Below are 18381 nucleotides of genomic sequence, written 5' to 3'. Positions count from 1 at the left end.
TTTATACAATTATTTGAATATTTTATTGAATATATCCTTATTTTTTTAAGCAGAATAACCTAGGTCTCATAAATTTAATACATTGGAGACAAAAGATGGAAATTGTTAGGCAGACCAGAAGCTGTGAGTTTTCACAAGTCCAGTTGGATGACTGGGAGGCAAGGAAGTGAAAACAAGGCATATAAACTATTCTTCCCTTCCCAGCCACATTTCTCGAAAGTTTGTTAGAGTGGGATATTGAGTTAATCGCAGGTACGTTTTTGAGATGGAAAATTAGTCAGACTTTTAAAAAATATTTGTTTTTATCTTTTATTAAGCAAGTGACAGACTTTTTAAATTAGTTTAAAACATTTTCTAAAATGTTTGAGTTAGTGTCAGTCTATCTAGTTAATATGTGGATATATAATTTATGTGTACATATTGAATATATTGCTGCTTTTGTTTAAGCATCTCAGGATAATTTTTTAAATTTTGCTTTTAGGAGTTATGGTACAGCACCTGTAAATCTTAACATCAAGACAGGAGGAAGAGTTTATGGAACTACAGGTAAAATTTGTATTTGCAGTTACATCAATAGAAAATAGGGCATATATCTGAATAGGTCATGAATAGATTTTAATAGCTAGTACAGCTCAATTAAAAAGAGCAGTTTTTGACCATATATCATAGAATGGGCACTTTTCTGTAAATGGCTAGATAATGAATGGTTTAGGCTGTGTGGGTCACATGGTTCCTGTCATGTGTGTGTGGTTTTTTTTGTTGTTGCCGTTGTTTTTTGGTTCTACAACCCTTTCTTACAGCTCACAGACTGTACAGAGACAATGATGTAAAACATGGAAGTTAACTTCTTGGTACAGGAATCCCTTATTATAAACAAAAAGTCTCTAATCTCTCTGTTTTATCTTATAGCTACACCATAAACTTTGACCTCACTTTTTATTTGTGGTAACCATTACTACTCTGTTTGGAATCTTGGCCATATTTAGTGCTGATAGTAGTAAAAAGGTGTCATTGTTTTCTGTTTGTCTGTGGTATCTCTCAGCTTCTTATTAATATAGTTCCTTCACCATTTTGTAATTTTCTAAAGTAGGAACGAAAGTCAAAGGAGTAGATCTTGATGCACCTGGAAGCATTAATGGAGTGCCACTTTTAGAGGTAGATTTGGATTCTTTTGAAGATAAACCATGGCGTAAACCTGGTAAGATTATTGTGGATTATATCAGTTTCAGAAGATTTTTAGTCTAAACAATTATTAGAAAAGTTTTTTTTCAGCATCAATTTAGAATATTATTTTTTAAATGTAATTTTCATTATCTTAAGCACATGAGTAATAATGAACCTGTATTATTAAATCTTACAGGTGGCCTAGCATTGTATAAAAGTAGACTTGCATATTGTTTTATTATAATGCCAATTCTTTTTTTTTTTAACATCTTTATTGGAGTATAATTGCTTTGCAATGGTGTGTTTCTGCTTTATAACAAAGTGAATCAGTTATACATATACATATGTCCCCTTATCTCTTCCCTCTTGCATCTCCCTCCCTCTCACCCTCCCTATCCCACCCCTCTAGGTGGTCACAGAGCATGAGCTGATCTCCCTGTGCTATGCGGCTGCTTCCCACTAGCTAGCTATGTTACATTTGGTAGTGTATATATGTCTGTGCCACTCTCTCACTTTGTCCCAGCTTACCCTATAATGCCATTTCTAAAGAGTAATTTTGACCAAAAATTTGTATAGTCCTGTTGCTTTATGGTAGTGATTGGGAGAATTGGTAAAATTAGAAGATGAGACTAATAAAACTCTAAATTTATTTTTACAGTTTATTATATTTTATGTGCTGCATAAAAATAGAATTGAAATATTTGTACACTAAAAGTGTGTTTTATCTTTAGGTGCTGATCTTTCTGATTATTTTAATTATGGGTTTAATGAAGATACCTGGAAAGCTTACTGTGAAAAACAAAAGAGGATACGAATGGGACTGGAAGTTATACCAGTTACCTCTACTACAAATAAAATTACGGTAATTAGTAGATATTCCAAAATACCCCAGCCTTTTCTACCATCCCAGTTTTGCTCCCTAAATACATCAGTTTTTCCCTATAAAGGTGGTTAAATGCTATATGATAGTTTAAAAATTCCATTTTACCATGTTTGTTTTTTTTCCCTTCCTTCCCTTTCAGAGTTTCATATTAATGATTATCTGATGTTTTTAGTTTCAATTCACAGTCTAGCCACAGCTGGTTTGTCTTTATGTGGCCTATCAATTAAAAATTATGTGGTATCTTAATGGGGAATATGTTATTTAACTTAGGCCGAAGACTGTACTATGGAAGTTACACCAGGTGCAGAGATCCAAGATGGCAGATTCAATCTTTTTAAGGTGAATTTTAGTAAATTATCCTTGGTTGCTCTCATTTTTTGTTCTTGAGTCTGCTCCCATACCACTACTCGAGGGACAAGATTAAAGTGGAAATAGCTACCTTTTTTCCAAACCTTCAGCTTCCTGGTGACTTACAAATTTGCTGATTGTTGTTTTATCTCCACTTTTGCAAGCATGTGAATTATAGCCTATTATACTAACAAATGCAAAGTAAAACTATTCTTGCTATATGTTGTGATTTTATTTTGAGTCAAGTGTGTGTTTGCTTGTAGGATATAAAAGTTCATGCCAACAGGCTAAGCACTCATTGTAGATTCCGCTATAATCTTTATCAGAATTGGAGACTTATTTGTCCTAATTTTCTGTTAAAAAATGGTAAGGTAGATGACATACTGCTTATTATCTGTATGAGACTGAAATCTTTGGTGTAATGTCTTCTGCAGTTTAAGATGTCTCAAGAATCTTAGGTGTTCTTCGACAGTCGCCAAGAAAGACTCAACAAAATTAGGATAAAGTCATTGATTTTTTAAATTAATATTAAAAGGAGTAGGTTTAATGAGGGACTTGCAGGTTGATACCACTTGGGTATCAAGTCTGACTTCTGGCTTCTCCATTCCATAGGATCAGTCCCAAGAATAATAATATATTTTCATACTTGTGTGATACACAGCAACCTACAAACTGTTTTCAAAATCTGATTGTAAACTCTTCTTCCTTTACCTTAATTCTTAATTCTTGATTCTTGTGTTGAGTGACACTGGGATGAAGACTGGGAGTGACTTTTAGATTGGGTTATATACCCAGGGAACTTTTGTGGGCAGGAACTTCTCTGTGTCCCGTTTGGGGCTACAGCCCTGTCCACCAAAATACTGCCTTATGCAATGCATGTGCTATATCCGCAGATGTAGCCGCTCTGCTGGACACAGTTCTGTATAGAGAATTTAATTTTAATTTACATCCTACTTTGGGTAAGTATTTGGTTCTTGTTCTGCTGTAAATATTTTGAAAGTGTGTGATGATGTCTATCTTATTTTAAATGGTCATCAAGTTCTTTTTGGTGATATCTACTTATTGAGACATGGAATATATTGTTTTTCATGATTACAATGAATAATTAGAAAAGTTATCTTGATGAGGAAATAGTTTGTTTGCAATGGTGCTTTTAATTTTCTTCCAACAGAAATGAGAACTGCCTTTTTAAACTGCCAGCTCCTCTATACTTTGTCTTTTTGCAGTAAACTTCTAAAACTAAAGGATAAAAAGAAACTCCTAGAGTCTGGTCTCTTATTGAAGGTAGCCATTGTTTATAAGTTATATACATACAGTCTACTAGAAAAATTATTTTGAAGCTTCTTTTTATCATGTGAGAGGAGGTCATTGTTCCATTCTGATTTATTTAATTCTGAATGAATAAGGACTTGAATTTGACGGGTATAGTCAAATTATTTAAGAAATCAGCTTTATTGGATCAGAGAGTTCTTTCTGGAGAAGAACGGAAGACATGGCTTTGTAGAGTGTGGTTTAATTTTAGAAAGCCTAGAAACCAGAAAGATGAATTGGAGGAATTACTGCCTGTTAGTGATCAGGAGAGTGACTTGTAGTAACAGTCTTCTGGCAGCAGTGTATGGTATGGTTGGATAAAGTCCAAGCTCTTGTCCAGTTATCTACCATTTGAACTATAATCAGTAGGATTGGTGAGAAAGAGATAGAAGGAAAAAAGCTTGTCCAGCTTTCTTGATGTATCTGAGTACCTTCAGTGTGCCCAGCACTGTGCTAGATGCTACAGTAAAAGAGGGTCTTTGTATTCAAGGAGCTCATGATCTGAGTGATGTGTACATGTGAACTGATAACAATGATGTATTGTGACAAGTGTTACGTTGGTGTTTTGACAAAATGCAGTAGGGAGTTCAGAGGAGAGAGTGGGTTATCCTGCATTGCAGAGTCTAGAAGGATTCAAATGGGGTGTGATAAGTGAAAAATGAGTGAGTTTTCATTAGTAGGAGACAGGGGAGTATAGAACATTGTAGGCAGAGAGAGCAATGTGAACAAAACCAGATAGCATTCAAGGAGAGTTGGGGTAGATGACAGAGGAGAGAAGCCTGGAAATGGTAGAAATGATGAGAAAGATCTTAATCTAAAACTAGCTTGCAGACATGTATATGGGCAGTAGGAAGCCATCTCAAAGTTCTTGGGTAGGAGAATAGTATGAGCAAATCTGGTTTTTAGAGGAGAACTGGTACCAGGGTAAGCTATAGAATGTAAGAGGGAAAAAGGGAGACAGAGACTAGATAGGGAGCTGTTGGAGTACTATAGGTACGAAATGAAGAAAGACCCAGACTGATACTGGTGGATGGACAAAGGAACAAATTTAAGAATCCAAATTTAAGTTATTTTCATATCTACTACAAAGATATTTTTTCATCCTTAGTCAAGTGAGAGACAGGCAACTCATCAGCATCTTTAAAATAATTTTTTTTTTTTTTACTTTTTATTAAGTAAATTTTCAAACATTCTAACAAGTAGATAGAATAGTACAAGTGAACTGCCATGTGTTTATTATGGCAGTGTCTCAAGTGATTTATCAACATTTTAACATTCTTAAAGTCTTTTTATATACTTCAATATAAAAGATTTTTTATATATTTTTTAGCAAAATGAAAGATGAAATTTAATAAGTATAAAAATAAAATCACTCAGTTGGGTACAAAAGCAGTTGTATAATTACATAATTTGGGGTGAGGGCAAGAGAGGAGTGACTAGTGAGAATGGGTGCACACCTGCATAGATGTGTTTTTTTCCTCTGTGGAAGCATGTATGAGTTTTGTCACCAGTGTTGTGAATTTCATAAGCATGTGTCTTGGTCTGTTATCAGCCATTGTACCAAGCTTTCATTTGTACCTTCTTAATCTGGAAGTACATATCCTTCACTTCTGGGATATTTTCTTATGTTATTATTATTTTTTTTTACTTTTTCTCTGCTTTCATCTGCCTTTTGGACCTCTTATTCAAAAATTGGACCTTCTTATGCTGGTTCCTTTAATTTTCTTAGTTTTTCTCTTTTCCTTTCTCTTTGTTTTCCATTATCTGGGAGATTTCTTCAGCCTTAGAATGCTTCTGTTCACTTTTTCATTTCTGCTATTGTATTTTTGAATACCCAAGAAGATTTTCTTTCAGTATTTAACTTTAGCCTATTCATATTCATGCATGCAGTGATGCAGTATTTTTTCCTCCCTCTATCTTTCAAAAGATCTTAATGTTAATGATAGATTGTTTCTGTTAAGTTTTCTTTTTGTGCATGGTCTGTTTTCTACAAGTTCATCTTTTAAGTTTGTTGTTTTTGGCTTCTGACTTTGACTTTTCTCAAGTATTTGTTGATCCTTGCCCATTATTAACTCACGAGAGAAGGGGCCACTGAAAAGGTGATTGGAAGCTCTGTGCATGTGGGTAGAACTTGTTGATTGTAGGCTTTACTGTAGGGCTAAGTTTTTCTCACAGTCTCTGATGTCAGTATCTTTATCTTTGTTTTTTATCTTTTTGTTTTTTCTTTTTGTGATAATCTGAGTTTTCAGAGAAGACATTCTAGTATCCTGCCTAGAGGGTTTATATTTATACTTGGCTGCTTGAAATGTTCTGGGAGCTAGAGTTGTCAATTCCTGAATCTTTGCGGGTCTTGCTGTGAAAATCAATATGTCTTTGCTTTCTCATTGCTGACTTAGGATTCAGATTCTTTGGTCTGCTCAGTTACTATTTTTTCATCTGCTTTCAAAGTCCTAACTTTTGTTGCCTTCCCAGTCTTTTTGTTCTTGTGGGTTGAAACAAAATTGTAATAAATAATTTATGTGATTTTCTATTTTTTCTTTTTTCATCTTAACATGTAAATGTTTTCCTAGGTTATTAAAGTTTTTTGATAAATAACACTTTATAAATAGTTGCATAATCCATTATTTGGGTGTTTCACAATAATTTCTTTTTAGATATTATTTTGTAGTATTAAACTTTTATAAATAATGCTATGAAGGGCAGTTGAAGGAAATTTTACAAAATAAGTTTCAGCATAATTTGGGTAAAAATCTGATAATTTGTTTTTATAAAATCAGTCATAATGTCTTACAGTCATTTCTTAAAATATTAGATCATGTGGAAAAAATAATCTCATTATGTTGTGATTAAACAAATTTTGAGTCTATGTAATGCTGAGTGCAACATCTGAAGACAAAGTGATAATGATAATGCAGGTTGATTAGGAGGGTTGCTAAAATGGTGAAGACTTTCAGAATTGTTTACTACAATGAGTATATTATGAAGAAATTAACAAGAAAAGAAAACTAAGTTAGGAAACACAAGCAATTTTTACATGTTTGAAAATGTACCATGTCTTCCTGATACCTTTTCTCACTTTTTCCCCTATTGTAATTACTCTTTAATTTATAATCTCTTGCCCCTCTTTCTACTTCTTTCCAACCCTTCTCCCTTCCTCCTTCCCAATTTTTATTATTCATTTGTTTACTTACGTGTTTGTTTATTTTTAAGATTTAACATATTATTTTATCTTTATTACTTTCTTTAAATTGCCTTTCCAGAGATATTCATGTTTATGTAGTTTTTGGCAGAATAACATTAATACCCCATGTTTATAAAGTGGTTTCCCATTATCTCACCTGATCATCACAAGAGCTTGGTGAAATAGACTGAGTAGTTGTTACTGGTATTTGATAATAGGGATAGAAGGATTAAAGACTTTCTCAAAGCCTCAAGAGCGGAGACTAGAATCCAGGCCTTCTGGTGCCCAGTAGAGCTCCATTTCTGTGAGACCAGATTTGCTGCTCTGCTCCGGTGTTAGGGTTCCAGTTGCTCTCCAGATCCCAACTTTTAATTGAACATTGTCTATGTCAGGAAGTGTCTTAGGTTTGGGTGGAGAGGGGAGGTAAGCATTATAGACATAGACTTTGTGGTCTTAAGAGTTTATCTGACTTAATGGGAAAGATAGGTAGTAATTAGATAATCGTGCCAAAAATTATATAAACTCCATGTTGTATGAAAGACTTTAAAGAAGTGACATTTAAAGCTGAATCCCAAAGCCAATCAAATAGCAAATATATTTGAGCACTCGTTACATGCCAGGCAACGTATTTAGGCACTTAGGATACAGATTTGAACTGGACGCCATCCATGTCTTCAGAAATCCTATGCTATAGTGGCAGCAGGCAGACAATAAACATAAAATAAGTAAGAGGACTTAAGATAATGTGAGAAATTCTATGAGGAAAATGCGAAATGATATGATAGAGATAATATGATAGAGATTGGGATTGGCCACTTCAAGGAGACATTTGAACAATACTTGAGCCATGATGATCTTTTAAAGCAGAATGAACATCTAGTGCAAAAGCCCTCATAAAGGAGGAACTTACCTGTTAAAAAGACAAGAAGAAAGGCCATTGTGACTGGGCATAGTTAAGGTAAGTTGGGGAGGAATAGAGGAAAACAAAGTTGGAGAGGTAGGCAGGGCCCATACCATAAATCCTTGTAGGCCATGGTAAGTTTAGGTTTTATTCTGTTTGCGTCGGAAAGCTATTGGAGAATTTTGAGCAGGGGAGAGACATGAGCTGATTTACATTTTTAATAAGATTGCTTTGGCTGTGTACAGAGGATGGATTTTAGAGAGGTAAGATCAAAGCAGAGAGACAGTATAGTAGAACAGATGAGTTGTGGTGGTGGGTTTGACCTGAGTTTTAGGAGTGGACAGAATGATAAGTGGTTGAATTTGGTATATATTGTCAAGGTAAAGTTGACATTGGTTGTTCATATGTATTGGATCATTGCTAGGTTTTTTTTGTTTTTGTTTTTATTTTCTTGAGCAACTTGGTGCCATTTACTCATAGGAAGAAGACTTGGAGAGGATCAGATTGGGGGATAGCGGGAAATTAGTAGCTTTATTTTGCATGTAAGTTTGAGATGCTTAGAAGACATGTGAGAAGCTGGGTATAAATTATTGGGGCTCAGGGGAACAGTTGAGACCGTAGTGTCAACTCTGAGTATTCCTTACATCCCCAGGAAGAATAGTGCATTTCTTCTTCTGTGTTCTCATAGTATGTTTTATCCCAGGGATATTTTTTTCATAACAGTTGTTGTATTGCTTTGGTGGTTTGTGTGTGTCTTTTCCCACAGTCTGGAATTTTGTTGTATTTCTCTCTGTGGTCTCAGTTTCCAGTACATAATAGATATTCAGTAAATGTTTGATGAATAAATCATGTTTATTTCCCGTCACCACATTCGGTCAGTTTTACCTGCCAAATGTCTAACAAATCTATTTCTTTCTTTCTATCCTCATTGTCTTAGTGCTGATCCTCATCATCCCTCATATAATTAGTATTAACATTAATATTTTACTTGAAAATGAGTTCCACATAATGTTTATTTGAGAGGTAGATGGTTTCTGGAATTGAATCAGTGGTTTGAATGTATCAGAGTCAAGGTGTCTGAATTCTCTTGGCCTTTGCCTCATAAGGAAGGAGAGTGATGCTGAATTTAGACTGAACAGGGGCAGTAGAATTTAAATAGGGCCTAAGATTTAGTGATGTTATTTAAGTATAGGGCAACTTGAACTTTATTTAAATTTAATAAATTAATGACGATTTTTAAGATAGGAAGGTGAGTATAAAAGCAAAAGAGCATAAAGAAGATTTTCACCAGTCTAAAGGAATATGACTGGACCATACTTCAAAGGATCTGGCAGGAGCACAAAGGATGGGCAGATATGGGAGAAATTATGAAGTAAGTGGATAACTGGCTTGAAAGTGAACATAAAGAGTGAGAAGAGGGATTAAGGAGACAGATGACTGACTTCAGGCTTCTGGGTATACTGAATTCTTCAAGGCCTTTCTTTTTTTTTTTTTTTTTTTTTAAGGCCTTTCTTGAACTCTGAAACATGGAGTCTTAACTGAGTATCTTGGACTTATTTATAGTGGTCTGAGAGAATTTATGAAAGTCCTTAAGAGTTATAGTTTATTGGACTTTTAAGTGACATTAATTTGAACTTTTTACTAGTTGGGAACATTTTGGTCCCATAATCCATCTTTGGTGCCTTTCACCTAATGCTCTTCTAAAATAAGTTTAATTTTATTATATACTGGGCAACGAAGCATTCTTCATATTTAATTTCAAATCAAATGTTATGAATTTATTTTAACATCTTTACTGTATTAGGTTTGAGTGTTCCGTTGAATTAAACAAGCTAATAACCCTTTTTTTTAAGGTACAGCAGGGAAGAACTGGAAATTCAGAGAAGGAAACAGCGCTTCCATCTACAAAAGCTGAGTTTACTTCTCCTCCTTCTTTGTTCAAGACTGGACTCCCACCAAGCAGGTTAGTGAGATATTGATGATTCAGTTTATTGAAGGCATTGGTATCTTCACCTTTAGTGCTATATGAAGTATAAAAACTCTGAATGATATACCAAAAAACTGGAACATTCTACTTGGTTTTAGTACAAAATGAATTCTTTGTGAAAAACTCTTCTGGGTGCTATTTCATCTAAAAAAATCTAGGTAAGCAAGAAATGAACAATGGCATATAGTTACATGTATATATAAAGAAACAACAATCTCACATTCAGGACAGGTGGTGACAACAATGGTCGCGCTGTTTTCTGTGCTTATTATTCTTACATAAAGAATTACTGAACTTCCTAAGTCTAGATATACTGGCCTAAAGATGTTTCACTGATTTTAGTAAAAGAGGTTGTAGAAATTTCAGCCTGAGAAATTTTTCAAATTAAAATCATTTTCTTTTCTTTCTTTGGTTTGTTGTGATAATACCTAACTTTGAGTTCTACACGGTACCAACTGTAAGAGGCAAAGATGTTGGCAAATGTCCTTTTAACTTAAACATCGCAAGTGATTAGCCCATTACCAGGAAAATGGTAAAGGATAAGCCAAGACTAGGGAAGTTTTATGTCAGCAGTTTAATCTTGGGTTAAAGATGACTTAAACCAGTTATTTCTGTGAGCCTGAAACAAGTCAGTAACTCAACTATTACTAGTTCTCAGCCAGATCATTTACCTTTTGTGTTACTTACTTAAATTTATTTTATGTAGTTTCCTGGTTTTGTCATTCTGATATTTCATACTATATGAATGCAGAAAGAAAACTTGTAATTTAGCCCTAAAATAAAGAGTTTTGAAACTTTCAGCCAAAATTCAATATCATAAAGCCATCTCAGATTTTGACTGTCTCTTCCTAACAATTTCTAGTCATGCATATATACACTACCAAATGTAAAATAGATAGCGAGCGGAAAGCAGCTGCGTAGCACAGGGAGATCAGCTTGGTGCTTTGTGACCACCTAGAGGGATGGGATAGGGAGGGTGGAAGGGAGACGTAAGAGGGAGGGGATATGGGGATATATGAATACATATAGCTGATTCACTTTGTTATACAGCAGAAACTATAATACAACATTGTAAAGCAATTATACTCCAATAAAGATATTAAAAAAAAAAAATAAGGGGAAAAATGACTAAATCACAAAAACAAAAAACAATTACTAGTCATGGACTTTTCCAAATGAGGTTTTTTAAACCAAATGCAATCTCATAAAAGTGTTTGTCTAAGAAGTTATGATAGCTGAGGAATATTGATTCTTTTAATATGTAGTATTCTTTTTTTTTTTTTTTCATATTTTAAAAGAGGCCAACCTTCATTCATTGAGTTTATGGTGTTCTGCATTGTAGAATGATATTAAGAGCTTGGACTCTAGAGCCAGACTTCTGGCTCAAATTCTGGCTCTATTACTTACTAGCTGTGAATTACACTAGCTGTGTATTACTAGCTAGTGTGTATTGGGCACATCGCCCAATCTTCTTGTTCTTTCATTTCTTAATCTATAAAATACAGTAATAATACTACATAATGCTCTCACTGAATAGTTACGTATATTAAATGGATTAATTTATGTAAAGTGTTTAGCACAGTGGTACATACATAATAAATAATCTATGGATGTTTGTTATTATCATAATTAAACTAATTGAACTTTTAAAAATCAATAGCAGTTTTTCTGTGTTTTGCCCACTTCCACCCCCCTCCCCTCTTTTTAAAAAATTTGGGCCAGATTATATAGGACATTGTGCCATTATAAGGGTTTTGGCTTTCCCTGTAAGTGAAATACATGGGGAGTCACCATCAGATTTTGAGCAGAGGAATGAAATAATCTGATTTAGGTTTTTAAAGTCTTTAAAGTTAAATTAAATTTAACTATTAAGCTCAGACTACAGAGGAATTAAGGGCAGTAATGAGGAAGCCAGTTAGGAGGCTGTAACAGTTATCTAGACAAGAAATAATGGTAACTTAGACCACGGTGGTAGTGGTGCAGATGGTGAAACACAGTCAGATACTGGATACATTTCAAAAGACATAAAAGATCTTTTATATCTGAGGCGGAAAAGACTATAGGAGGAATGCTTTTTGGAGGGAGGAGACCAAAAGTTCAGTTTAGAATCTGATAAAATTGAGGTGCCTACTAGTTATACAAGTGGAATATTTGCATGGGAAGTGGATAAGTAGATCTGGAGTAAGGGGAAAGGTGTGGACTGGAGGTACAAATCTGGGAGTGATCAGTGTTTAAATAGTACTTAAATGAATCTGTGAAATTGAATTAGATTGTAAATGAGGTAAGTATTAATAGAGAAGTAGTAAGAAGACAGAGCCTTGAGGCACTTCAATGCAGGTCAGAAAAATAAGGATGGAACAGTAATAGGAGACAAGTAGAGAAGAATGACTAATCAAATAGGAGGAAAACCCAGTGTATGTCTTGAAAAGGGTGTGTTTCAAAATAGGAGGAATGTTTTAACTATCAAATAAATATTGATTGGCCAAGAAGAAGAGGACTGGGAATGACTTTTGGATTTTAAAATGCAAAGGTTGTGGTGATTCTGACCAGGACATTTTCAGTGGTATAAGGTGAAGATTTAAAAAAAGACTTTGTGGAATGGATTCAAGAGAGAATAGGAGGAAAGGAATTAGAATGAACAATTTTTTGAGTTTTTTTCTTTTTTCTCTTTTGAGGGGACAGAGAAATGGGACAGTATCTGGAGGGAAATGTGGGGTCAGGAGGAGGGTTTTTTGCCAAAATGAAAGAAACTACAGCATGTTTTTATATTTATGAGAATGAGTTACTAGAGGGGAAAATTGATGATGCAAGAATTGAGAAGGGACAGTTGTTAGAGCAGTGTCCTTAAGAAGGTCAGAGAGGGGGGGATGTAACATGCAAGTGGAGGATTTAGCCTTAAAGAGAAGCATGAACAATTCACTCATTGTAATAGGAGGAAGGGCAGGTGAAGGTAGGTGGGTGGTTAATGGCGATGGAAACAACTGAAAGTTCTCTTTCTGATTGCTTCAGTTTTTTCCAGCAGCATAGAATGCAGACTTATCTGGTGAAAATGAGAATAGTGGAAGAGGGTGTTGAATGTTTGAGAGGAGAGGAGGTCTGAAATAGTTATTTAGAGGTGTGTGAATAAACCTGGGGGAAAGGAGCAGGATTGCTAGGCAGTTACCTAGAGGGAAATGTGGGGTGAAGAGATGGCTTTTTTTTCCAGGTGGGAGAAATCACAGCATTTTTATATGCTGATGGGAATGAGCAGAGTGAAAAATTTATGACATGGGGAGAGACTGTACATTTCCAACTTTTCTTGAGGTTAATGGCCGTAGGTTGAAAATGAAACAAGTCAGCTTGTTTGGGTGTGTTTGTCTTTCCCTTGTCAGGTATTCATGTGTTCATGAAGAGTAGCTAGAGTTGGATTTAGCAGGGGTTGAAGTTATACCAGGCAAATATGCCCAAGGGAGAGAGGGGCGAGGAAGGCGAGAGTGTACTTGAGAGAGTGATTATAATGATGGATCATGGATCTAAGGAGACATGAAGGAGAGATGGATAAGGAGTGATGGGAGGACACTGGTGGATAAGGCACAGTAAGAAGGAAGTAAAAAAAAAAATGTCAAAAATTAGCAGATTCATCACTTATGCTGAAAAGAATGGATAATTACCACCACAGTTTGTAGAAACAGACGCAACATGTCAATACTGTCACTTTTGGATGCAGAGAACAGTACTCATTGCTCATTAGAAAAGTTTGTTTTCTGGATTCATCTTCGCTTGATGGAAAGGATACTTCTCAGCCACTGTGAAGTATTTCCCTAAATATCTGTGTTTTATTCTTTATATTTATAAAGTATTTCCATTTTATTCTCTGTATTTATGGAAATTAGATGTTTTTGAAAGTAAAATTTTATTGACTTTAGGGAGAAGACAATAATGTCATGTAAGTCATAATAGAGACTGTACAGCAAATATTTAGCAGTAATGAAGTGTACTACTGACCTAATCACTGTATTTCTGTTGTTTAAAATCCTAGATTGCCATATTAATATATAAATGGCTAATGGTATGTTTACACAGAAAAATTTTTTTTTAATGGTTCTTTGTACTTTATCAGTAGGAATGTTGGATTTCTAACTTTCTGTACTGCCCAGCAAATTGTTAATATTTGATATATCAGAATGTTTTGTTTAATCTTTAAAAGTTTTCATATACATCAATAAGCAGAATGTTACCATTACTACCAGCAGCCCCTGTTGTGCCCCCTTCATTTATTGTTTTCATTTTTTAATGTTTTATTTTGAAAAAAATTCAAACTTACAAAGAGTTGCAAGAAAAGTATTAAAGTCTATACACTGTTCACTCAGATTCACCAGTTATTAACATTTTGCCATATTTGCTTTATAATTTCTCAAAAATATTTTTTTCCTGAACCATTTGAATGCTAATTGTAGACATTGTGCCCTTTTACCCCTGAATACTTCAGCATATATTTCCTAAGAACAAAGACATTGTGTTCCGTAATTATAGGAAACAGTTAATCAATGTCAGAACATCTCATAATGAATCAGTACTTTAATATACAAGCCATAAATTTTGCTGATTATTTCAATAATATCTTTCATGGCAGTTCTTTTCTTTCCTCCTTGATTTAGGATTCAGTCCAGGATTATTCATTACAATTAACTCTTTTATTTCTTTATTCTTTTTTGATCTGGGACAGCTTCTTGAACATTCTTTGTATTTGTTGACATTGACTTGAAGAGTACAATCTGGTTATTTTGTAAATCATCCTTCAGTCTGGGTTTGCTTGATGTTCCCACGTTATTAGATTCAGGCTTTGCTTTTGGGGCAGGAATACTACATAAGTAATGTGGTGTTCTCAGTGAATCAGCCTGTAGGTACATGATGTCAGTTTGTCTCATTATTAGTGGTGATAACTTTACTTAGTCGTGGTGGTGTCCTTTGCGTTTCTGCAAAGTTACTGTATAAATAAGTAATCTGTGAGGGGACTGCATAAATATTCCACTTGTCTTTGAACTTTCCATGAATTTTAATGTCCGTTTATGATTTTTGATTTGATCTATTATTACTGTAATGACTGAAAATAGTCATTGTCTAACTCTGTTGTTCGTGTTACGTTTATTAGTTGGCATTCTACTTTAAAAATGAGCTTTTCCACCTCCCTCACCTACTTATTTATTATTAGACTCATTAATTTTTATTTTATGTGTGAGTGTGTGTGAGGCTTATAAATGGGGTATATAAACTATATATATACACATACACACATATATACGTATACACACATATATATATATACTGTAATTCATATTGATGCTCAAATTGTTCCAGATTTGGTCCGTGGGAGCCTCTTCAAACTGGCTCCTCTGACCTTTTGACATGTCCCCATCATCTTTTTTTGAGGATTTCTTTATTTTCTGATGTTTCAGTCTTACGTTGTACTTTCCCTGCCCCTTCCCTAGAAGCAGCCATTTCTTGAAGGAATCCTGATGCTTTTTAGTGGGAAATGGTAATTAGAAACCACAGTCTTGGCAATAGTTATGCTCATTGCTATTGGGGTGTCACTATTTCTAGGTCTTTTCAGCACTCAGAGCTAGGAAAAAGCAAGCAATTTCAATGTGAAATTGCCGTATGTATGTTATTTTTATAAAATTTTAATCATATAGTCATGTTTCTTTTACTTCTAGTTTGACACCACAGGTTCTACTCCTCTTTCCCTATTTTGTATTGCATCTTCCTTTTTCCCACAGTGAGAACCTAGTTCCAACAAGTTCAATATATACACTCATTTGCTTAATACTGAAATACAGACAAAATAGATTAGAACTGTGCACCTACCATTACAAAAAACAAACCTATTAAATAGAATTCAAGATTTCTTTCAATTTTTCTTTTTCTTAGATTGAGGGTATATAGTCAAAATATTGTGTTCAGAAATTTCCTTCAGAGTGGTTATATACATTAATCACTTAAAAGATAATTTGATCCATTGTTTCTGTTTCTGTTCAGTATTAGCATTTCTTTTCCTCCATGCTTATTGACTTACTTTCTACATATCTAGAACATTTAACATAGTTCCAAAGGCAAGACTATCCAAAAGTATACTCAGATTAGTCACTCTTTTTGCAATTTTTTTCACTCCTGTCAGTAAACCGTTTCATCTAGTTACTGGCTTAGTCCTCCTGTGTTGTTTTTTTTTTTTACATAAATAAGCAGCTACATAAACATGTTTTTCCTATTACTTTGAAAGAGTGTCTTATTACTCCTTTAAAGGATTGGCAAGAGTGTAAATAGGTGAACACCAGGGATAAAATTAACTTTTATTAGAATTTTACTTTGAAAGACTTTAATTCTGAAATGGAATTTTAATGAAATATATGTTTAATATAGGCTTTTATGAAACAGAGTGTTGCTGTTAACTGGTTACACTAACAATATTTATTTCTATTATTGAAGAATTAGGAAAAGAAATACCAACATTTCAAATAAGGTTTTATGAAACTGCAGAAATTAATGTTATTAATTTGTAAAAGCACTGAAATTTATTTCTGGATAATATATATAACCTGAAGTAAGCCTTTGGTTCTTTTCTCATTTCTGCATTTTGACATCATACTGTCTATTTTGAGAAGTATTTCTAAAAATATTCTAGAATTAATAAAATGTTGATAACAAAGACATCTATATTTGAATACCACTAGCAGTCTTAGTTCCACAACAAGTATTTCATATAACTTGAAGAGAATGATACTATCGGAACATGCTAAAGGACTTTAGAAAAAGCATGTCAAGGACAAAAGAAACAGAACAAGGGGGGTCAGAGACAACAGTATGTAAGAAAAAACATAGAAAATTTATCTCACCAGAAACAGCACCTCTTCTCAGTCTCAGACAAGTACTGCCTCCAAAAAAGCCAATTCAAGCGTTGGGAAGTGGCAGGATCAATATGGGAGGGCCGAATCACCTGATCTAAGGTAAGGCTATTTTTAAACATTGGATACTCCTGATGTTTAGGTCATCAGTGTTGTTTTATCTTATTAGAAAGATAATAAATTTTGACTAGGCTGTACCATTTTCCCCCCTGAATTACACTGTTTCAGTATAGAATTGAGGGTTTTTACACTTACCTTATGAATCAGCCCTTATCACCTCATGTCTCGCCCCTCGTCTCTCTAGCTTTTTATAACATAAATTGCCTGGAACCATGCTAATGGGTGCTCAATAAATGTTTTCCTTCCCCTTGCTGCAGGTTCAATTTTCCTTTCTTGTATCATACCCTATTCAAAAACCCCTGGGTGCTTTTCACTATCTGGAATAAAATTGAGCCCTCTGAGCCGGTCTTTAGGACCTATAAAATTGGACGCCATTGAATCTTTTTTTTTTTTTTTTTTTTAAATTAGCACCTTTAATTATTATTTTATTTTATTTTATTTTATTTTATTTTTATTTTATTTTTTATTATTTTTTGGCTGTGTTGGGTCTTCGTTTCTGTGCGAGGGCTTCCTCTAGTTGCGGCAAGCGGGGGCCACTCTTCATTGCGGTGCGCGGGCCTCTCACTATCGCGGCCTCTCTTGTTGCAGAGCACAGGCTCCAGATGCGCAGGCTCAGTAGTTGTGGCTCACGGGCCCAGTTGCTCCGCGGCATGTGGGATCTTCCCGGACCAGGGCTCGAACCCGTGTCCCCTGCATTAGCAGGCAGATTCTCAACCACTGCGCCACCAGGGAAGCCCCGCCATTGAATCTTTCCAATCTTTATTTCCCAACTACAGTGCATAAACCTGCCATTCTATTAAGTGGGTCTAGGAAGTACTGTCTCCCTTATTGTTGCTATGCTTTTTCTTCATAATCCACCCTCCATAGAATTTTGGTTTGTGTTCTAAATCTTAAATTTACAAAGCATACAAACCTTGGATGGATATTGTAAACTCTCTGAGCCTGTGAAAATGGGAATAATAATTTCTATCCTAAGCGATGTAATGAGAAGCAAGTGTGTTAGGGTATGAAAATGCATTGCCAACAATAAGCAGTTATACTTTGCTTGACTATACAATCTAAGCAGTTATACTTTGCTTGACTAGAAATACAGACTAAGATACCTTCTTAATTTATTGTTTGAAGTTTTAAATAAGGTAATAGTATATGGGAGTGTATTTTGTTTGTTTTTTTTGGTGAAGAATTTAAAACTTTCTTCCTGGGCAGCTTGATGCTGTATTAATGTGTGTTTTGTTTTGTTTTTTATGTATTTATTTTATTTTATTTTTGGCTGCGCTGGGTCTTCGTTGCTACGTGGGCTTTCTCTGGTTGTGGTGAGCACGGGCTACTCTTCGTTGTGGTGCGCAGGCTTCTCATTGTGGTGGCTTCTCTTGTTGCCGAGCTCGGGCTCTAGGCGTGCTGGCTTCAGTAGTTGTGGCTCGCGGGCTCTAGAGCGCAGGCTCGGCTCGGTAGTTGTGGTGCACAGGCTTAGTTGCTCCACGGCATGTGGGATCTTCCCGGACCAGGGCTCGAACCCGTGTCCCCTGCATTGGCAGGCAGATGCTTAACCACTGCACCACCAGGGAAGTCCCATGCTATTACTTTAACATCTGAAATTTCTTTTATATA

The 18381-nt window shown here is 34.9% G+C and overlaps 1 protein-coding gene and 1 long non-coding RNA gene across 46 annotated transcripts in view; one reads left to right on the top strand and one right to left on the bottom strand.

The window, feature by feature from the left end:
* Positions 1–18381, top strand: part of FIP1L1 (factor interacting with PAPOLA and CPSF1) — a 313257-nt gene that overhangs the window by 10560 nt on the left and 284316 nt on the right. For 9 of the 45 annotated variants that reach the window (XM_082462294.1, XM_082462295.1, XM_082462308.1 and 6 more), the window contains 6 exons: positions 482–546; positions 1088–1198; positions 1896–2026; positions 2318–2386; positions 9642–9751; positions 16648–16755. In XM_082462294.1, coding sequence (XP_082318420.1) covers positions 482–546; positions 1088–1198; positions 1896–2026; positions 2318–2386; positions 9642–9751; positions 16648–16755 — 594 coding nt within the window. The remainder of the gene's footprint in view (positions 1–481; positions 547–1087; positions 1199–1895; positions 2027–2317; positions 2387–9641; positions 9752–16647; positions 16756–18381) is intronic. The other 36 variants (XM_082462301.1, XM_082462302.1, XM_082462297.1 and 33 more) reach the window with 13 other exon arrangements.
* LOC309661056 lies at positions 2613–9635 on the bottom strand. The gene is made up of 2 exons (XR_014263834.1): positions 9296–9635; positions 2613–9264 (listed from the first exon to the last, which is right to left on the bottom strand). It is a non-coding gene; the product is annotated as an uncharacterized lncRNA (long non-coding RNA).

Source organism: Balaenoptera physalus, assembly GCF_965194825.1.
Source record: "Balaenoptera physalus genome assembly, chromosome: 5".
NCBI classification, from domain to species: Eukaryota; Metazoa; Chordata; class Mammalia; order Artiodactyla; family Balaenopteridae; genus Balaenoptera; species Balaenoptera physalus.
This window is presented reverse-complemented; position numbering and strand designations above follow the sequence as displayed.